The sequence below is a fragment of the Mobula hypostoma genome, chromosome 4, assembly GCF_963921235.1.
Source record: "Mobula hypostoma chromosome 4, sMobHyp1.1, whole genome shotgun sequence".
Classification (NCBI taxonomy): domain Eukaryota; kingdom Metazoa; phylum Chordata; class Chondrichthyes; order Myliobatiformes; family Myliobatidae; genus Mobula; species Mobula hypostoma.
Window position 1 is genome coordinate 150,265,523 of NC_086100.1, and position 6,492 is coordinate 150,272,014.

A 6,492-nucleotide genomic window follows, 5' to 3' on the forward strand; every position below is an offset into this window, starting at 1 on the left:
TAAAAAATGCTGCCAAAACAACTTTTAAAGCCAGCTGTTTTGAACAAAGCTGCGAATCGATTGACTTGAAACTGGAGGGGCTCAAAATAAATGTTCCTGCATTTAAGTCAAATTCAAAGGTTTAGAAAGTATTGGTACAAGATTGCCAGAACTGCTCGCTTTTGGGGTAGGAACATATATGCAAACAGAGGTAATGGTCTTTCGATAACCAATAGCTGGTTTACTTCATAAATAGTTAGGATTAATTGTTGGATGTACTAACTCTTAGACTGAAGCATCCCAAACTTATAAACTAATTTCAAAGAAAACACTATCACCTGAAGCTACTTGAAACACTTACATTTATTTAACAAATATATGCATAATATAAATGATAAACTTCAAATATACAGTATATTACATAGCACACAACTCCCTCCCAGAGAGGGAATCACTGCAAATTGAACGGGGGAAGAGGAGTCCAATCGGTTGTGTACATGCGTGCGTATGTTATCAAGTCCCTTCGCTCGATTCCGTTCAGGCTAAATGGTACATGCTGTATCCAACATGAGCAGCATATAGTCCGACTGGCGATACTGGTAGAGTGGGTCTGTGAAAGTGGTGGGAGGCTCCATACAGAGATGTTGCGGGGACGGGCGTACCGATGGGAAAACTAATTCCAAAAGCCGGTGGTAGCATGGGCTTGGCTGCCATTTTCAGTTTTTCCAGCTCGGCCTCTTGCAGTCGTTTGGCTTTCGCCCTGCGATTCTGAAACCAGATTTTCACCTGTGTCTCTGTTAAGTTAAGTGAGCTGGAAAACTCTGCTCTCTCAGCGATGGACAAGTATTGTTTTTGGCGGAACTTGCGCTCCAGGGCCAGTAACTGCGAGGTGGTGAATGGAGTCCTGGGTTTGCGGTTGGTTTTGTGCTTTCTGAGGGTGCAAGTAGGAGGACTCATTCTCCCTAAAATAAATACAAATACCCGTTAATTAAGATGCATCCTCTCCCCCACCAAAAGTAGATCTTAACGACCGCAACTAAGAACAGTCCCGAAAATTTTAAAAACAAAAGAGCGAAGCGTTTAAACTATTAAATCTATTCAGTGGCCTGGCATTGTCAGAATTCGGAGTTACTCCTTGCCGCATACACAACAGTAATATCAAGTCAGGTTTTGCAAGATCTCACTTACTAGGAGGAGGAGAGAACCGCGAATCTTGTATCCAAGGCGTCCGTTCTTGTCGGTCGCTACTCTCCGACTTGACAAGTGCGTCTTCAGATAGTTTTAACAGTCCTTCCACCGTGTAGGAAGTACTCGCCGGCAGAGCAGTAGGTAACGTCTCCTGAGCGGGTAAACCAGCGGTTCGAGGACTCAGGCTCTGCGAGGGGCCAACAAGCGGTGCGTCCGAAGTTGAGCTGACCCGGCTGGGTTTCCTGTCCGACATGAGCGCTTCCACACTAAATGGGAGAAGCGCAGGAGGGGCTTTGGGTCTGTCCATCTCTTCCTCCACCGCTAATTTCACAGCGCTCTGTATCCCTTTGCTCAAAGAGCGGGGTTCTTCGTTCTTAACGCCGCCAGTTGTCACTTGCAAAGCACTCATGACAGAACAAGGGGCCATATAGAGTCGATCCCTTTTCAAATGTTGCATTAAAAAGAAAAACAAAACACACAATTGCAAACGCCCTGATCGCGCTGGGCCTGCCCGTAGTCCGCGATTCTCAAAACATTGCCAGCTTCCTGATGCCACTTGGAGCTGGGCGTTAAGAAGAGAGACTTTGTATGATGTTATCCAATCAGCACCTTCATGGGTGGAGCAGACATCTGCCATTGGATGTCTCAACCTGCCCGCCATCAATAATCTTTCGAAATAAATTAGCACTTAATCTGATTGGCCACTTGCTGGGGAGAGTTTATTGATAGCTCCGGGCTCTAATCTCATATAAACACAAGTGCCCGGCGAGCAATTTAAGGGTAATTATCTGGCTGGGGGGAAGGCACGGTGACAGCGAGTTCAATTTCCCTTTTAACTGGAGCCATGCAATAAGGGGTGGGGTCGTTACTGAAGATGGTGGTGAGATCAGTTTGTACTGAAATTAGTGAAGAAATACATCGGAATTTCATTTTAAAAGAAAATCAGACTTTGCATTTTTCTTCACTGGAGATATTATACCCTTGTTTCTCTGAGTGTCATCAACGATTGCTAATTGTGAGTCTCGGCAATCTGTCACGATTAGTCAGTGCCTTTAATAGGCAGACAAGTTATGTTATTTTTAGGCGCCAGCGGCGGCGCGATCAAAGGGACCAACTTCAGGGAGAGTATTCAGAAGTTGCTCGGCATCAAGAGAACAGCCCGCCCTAGCCCGAAGACATCAGGCCATTGAGTTTGAAAGTGATGGCTCTTAGCCGATCGCACGCCACTTTTTGAGGAGTTCGGAGAGTAAATCCTTGTTAATATTAAAAACGTACTTTATCCCCCGGGCCTCCGGCAGAGTTTAGTCAGTAATGACAGGTTTATGTTCTGAAATTTATTTTGGTCATATACTGTATGTATATAAATAATATATACAGCTTTGTGATTGATAACTAACTTATATAATAATTTACCCAAACGGCCAACTTGAAAAATGTTAACCTGTATAATTTTTAGAACTGTTTCCTCCTTATTGTCTGATAAATGTTAGAGTTCCTTCCTCGGCGTGACTTAAGCTTGTCGCCAGCAATCTTACCACGGTCGGCTAAAGAAATGCATAGCCGTTTCCTCCTGAGAACTCGAGCGAAGAAATACCTGACATGTGGCTATAAGGAATGGTTACTTGGCATGAAGGTCAATCTTCTTTATGAGGAACTGCGGTGGGCAGTGCCACTGGATAACAATATTGCGCCAAGAGATATCCCTAACAAAGCATCTAATCTAATGAACCTGACAAGTTTAGAGCCCCTTTTTAAAAAAAATCTTAATTAGGATGCAACAAATAGCTTTGTTTGCTGAACAGAAGAAACTGGGAATCGCCGGAGGAATTTTCGTTTGTCGTTATTAATTTCAGATTTGTGAACAGCGAAGGAATCATTTCTCGTGAAAACGAATCCTGTCTATAATTTTTTCTCTCTACGGGGACAACGAACCAAGACCATAATCCTTCGGGAGCTATATAGTATCAGTTGGAAATGCTGAAGCGCTATGTCCGGCAGATATAAAGAATTGTGTTATGCTTACTGTTCTTAACTAGAAATTCGCTAAATAAACATTGTTACTTCTTAGATGATTTGTTAGCGATATCTTCAACAGCTTGTTTACGATATCTTCAACAGACTTTGGCTGATTTTTAAAGAACCAGTTTATTGGATGTTTTTTTCATAACGTGCAAGAATCTTGGCCAATACGGTGTGACAGTGTCACAAGACTATATAGCCTAAAAAGGAATGAAAATGTGGCAAGAATATTTAGCCAGATGCCTGGATGTTTTAAATCCAAAATTTCACAGGTCAACCAAAAGGACATTGTCTGGTTAAACTGGCGCAAGCCTTTGGAGTTCTGATCCGTGAAAGGAATGCAATATTTCAAGTCCTGCAAATTAATTTGATCGCGAAATTATGATGTACTTGGAAAAGATGAAAGAAAAAAGGCTGGTCGTCTCCGCCAAGATCTATATAATTATAGATAATATATCCTATTTCAAAGCAATTAGCTCAATCAGGCGTAACCAGGCACTTTGCTGCCAAAGAGTAACAATGCCTTACGGTTATTTAAACTTCAAGATGTCAAGCATAAATGTCCATGGTTTGCCCGGACTCTAGCAGAGAACATACCAATTCAAAAGTATCCCGATCAGATTTTCTGGTTTAAGACGCACACATAATTTCAGCTTTGCTTTATACAAACGATTCATTTCGTGTTGATTTAACGATGGGGATATTAAAGAATTATTTGTAGATTGTAGGATGAGAGATTTCATGCTTTGTATAATTTGTTGGCCGCGCAACCGGGCATAGCTCTGATTGAAGATGGAAACTAATAAACAGACTGCGCCTTTAATTTACACAAGACTGCCCTGATCTTTTTGTAACATAATAATTACAGTTAAGTAAAGCTGGTTTGCGGAAATTCTTTTTATGTTCTAAGGTCTGTGATGTATTATAGACAAATGATATATTTGATCTTATTTCATCAAGAGACTCCAGGCAAACACTTTCCCCTCCTCTTGCATATATTCATTTAAAACAAAACGGAATTCACAAACATTGTAATTAGTATATTTCTCTGATGTAAAGGCAAACATAACATCTATAACCAAGATAACAAGCAATGCCCAATTAAGTGAAAATCAATCTCGCCTTATCGTGTTCGTAAAAAGCTCAAAGTTTCCCCACCATTATGTCGCCGGGTCTCTTGCACAGACAGATTTGTATAAACACGTTCACTAACTTCATTAGGAAAGTAAATGAACGGTAGCTAGTGGAGAACAAATTTAGTTCCGTTGTGGTATTCGTGATAGCCGGGCGAAGAACGATTTATTTAAAACAAACTTCAGTCGCATACTTGGGGTCATCTACCCACGTGTGCGCAGAGGGGAAGACAAGAGATTCTCCTAATGATGCTACTTCAGAAATCACTGTTCTTTGATGTCCTCCAACTAAAATTAGGCCAATTTCATCCATTTCCCCAGACTCCACCCAAGAGTATTGCCTGATTTCATAGGCAACCCCAACTATCGGAACACTGTTTCCACTTCAGAAGAAAACGCAGACCTTCCGCTTCCACTTTCTGACCCAATATGCGGCAAAATGACGTTGGAGAGAAAATTGCTTGTTTTTGAAGTTGTAATCGTGTTCAAATGGTTAAACGTAGAATAATATTTTCAGATCTGGATTTGTGGGGCGGTGAAGATGTAGCCCCAACATTTCACACACCTTGACATTCAATAGATCAGTTTATCATTTCGAGTGAAGTGTGGAGATGAAAAAGTGAACCCCAAGGAACTCTTTAAAAATTGACCACACCGCTTCTGAGAATCTATAATATAATTCAACATGAAATTAATCGGAGTCTCTTCTGACGCCAATACTGTATAAGGTTGCCTTTTTAAATTGCAATGGGGGAGCGGTAATTCAGATTTATTTTTCCGCGCTTAGATTATTGATATAAAACATCCATCCGTCTAAAGATGCGGTCATCTTTCATTTTCGGACTTTAAAATTATCTTATCCTTTTACTGACCATCTTCCAAATTGAAAATACAGTATATTTATTGTGTCGACCTGCACACGCACACGGTCCATCCTTGGTCTGTTGTGTTAAAAATCATTACGCTCTATGCCTGAATGAAAAGTAACAATTTTAGTACGGTCTGGCCGTAATTGAATGCTGGGTCGAGGCTTTGAAGAAATGGCTGCACGGGCCGATAAGCTAGGCGCTGCTTTTCTGCCGCTATGATAAATGAGCGGGCAGTACAAATAATAATGTACAATACTGAACCATACTTTCAAAATATCTCCCCAGGTAATCCCAAATGTATTTGTTGTTTACTTTGTCTGACAAACTAATGTAGGCTACCATTTAGTTTTGATATAGATTTTAAAACTCCCTCCTTCATATGCTGACTGGCCTTAGTGAGAATTTCTTTTTCGCTTTCGGGTTCGCGTTGAAATCGTCGTTGCACCTCACATGGCGCCCCTCATATACTAAATTCCTGTAGCACTCTTCATTGTGACGCCATTATATGAATCGCTTTGGGTAACTTCTTTGAAGAAATCTGATTGTTCACCGTAATTGGTGTCGCCATTGAAAGATGCCTGAAGTCTGGACGTAGTTAGTATGAAACTCAGCACTGGTTAATATAAAGTGGGGTCGTCCTATTCAGGTTACTTTAGCGTATTCTATAAATTGTTACTAATACAAATTATCGGAAATATTTATATCCTGACAATATTGTAGTGTAATTTTTAATAATTTCCAATTGTTTTTTTTTTAAGTTTCTGAAGGAGGCTACGACACCCGCCCGTTACAACTTTAGGCGGATGAGAACCGCAATTAATAGATAATGAATAATAGTTTTAAAATATTTATATTTTGTTATTAACCCTTTTGTTACCATGTGTATACTTCACACAGTTTTGCACTTCTCTAACTCAAACTTGGGATTGTTAAATTTGGGTAATTTCTGCTGAATACTTTGAATATAGCGAATTGGCGTCTCTGTGTGTGTGTGTGGGGGGGGGGTTGTGTTAATGTATGTGAGGTGGACAGTGACACTGGACCTTATTTTCTCTCCAGGGTATTGTTTTAGAGAATAGAAGACGCATTGAGTAAACCATTGCGATAGTAAATTGCAACGAATGAGTCAAGGAAATCAAAAGAATATCATTCAAGGAAACAGAATTAAATTGTGATAGCGCCTTTCATTTTGATATGTATGTAACGACACTCTTTAATCGGGGCGCACAGGCAGGACACACACTGTCCCTACTAATATAACGCTCGCAGGTCTTCGTAAATATATTATTCTTTCCTCATTTTCT

The 6,492-nt window shown here is 40.6% G+C and overlaps 1 protein-coding gene across 1 annotated transcript; it reads right to left on the minus strand.

The window, feature by feature from the left end:
• Positions 1 to 406: 406 nt before the first annotated feature.
• Positions 407 to 1,691, minus strand: msx1a (muscle segment homeobox 1a). Its single transcript, XM_063045080.1, has 2 exons — positions 1,168 to 1,691; positions 407 to 941 (listed from the first exon to the last, which is right to left on the minus strand). The coding sequence occupies exons 1-2, from the start codon at positions 1,622 to 1,624 to the stop codon at positions 517 to 519; spliced, it is 882 nt and encodes a 293-aa protein (XP_062901150.1). The 5' UTR covers positions 1,625 to 1,691; the 3' UTR covers positions 407 to 516.
• Positions 1,692 to 6,492: the final 4,801 nt, after the last annotated feature.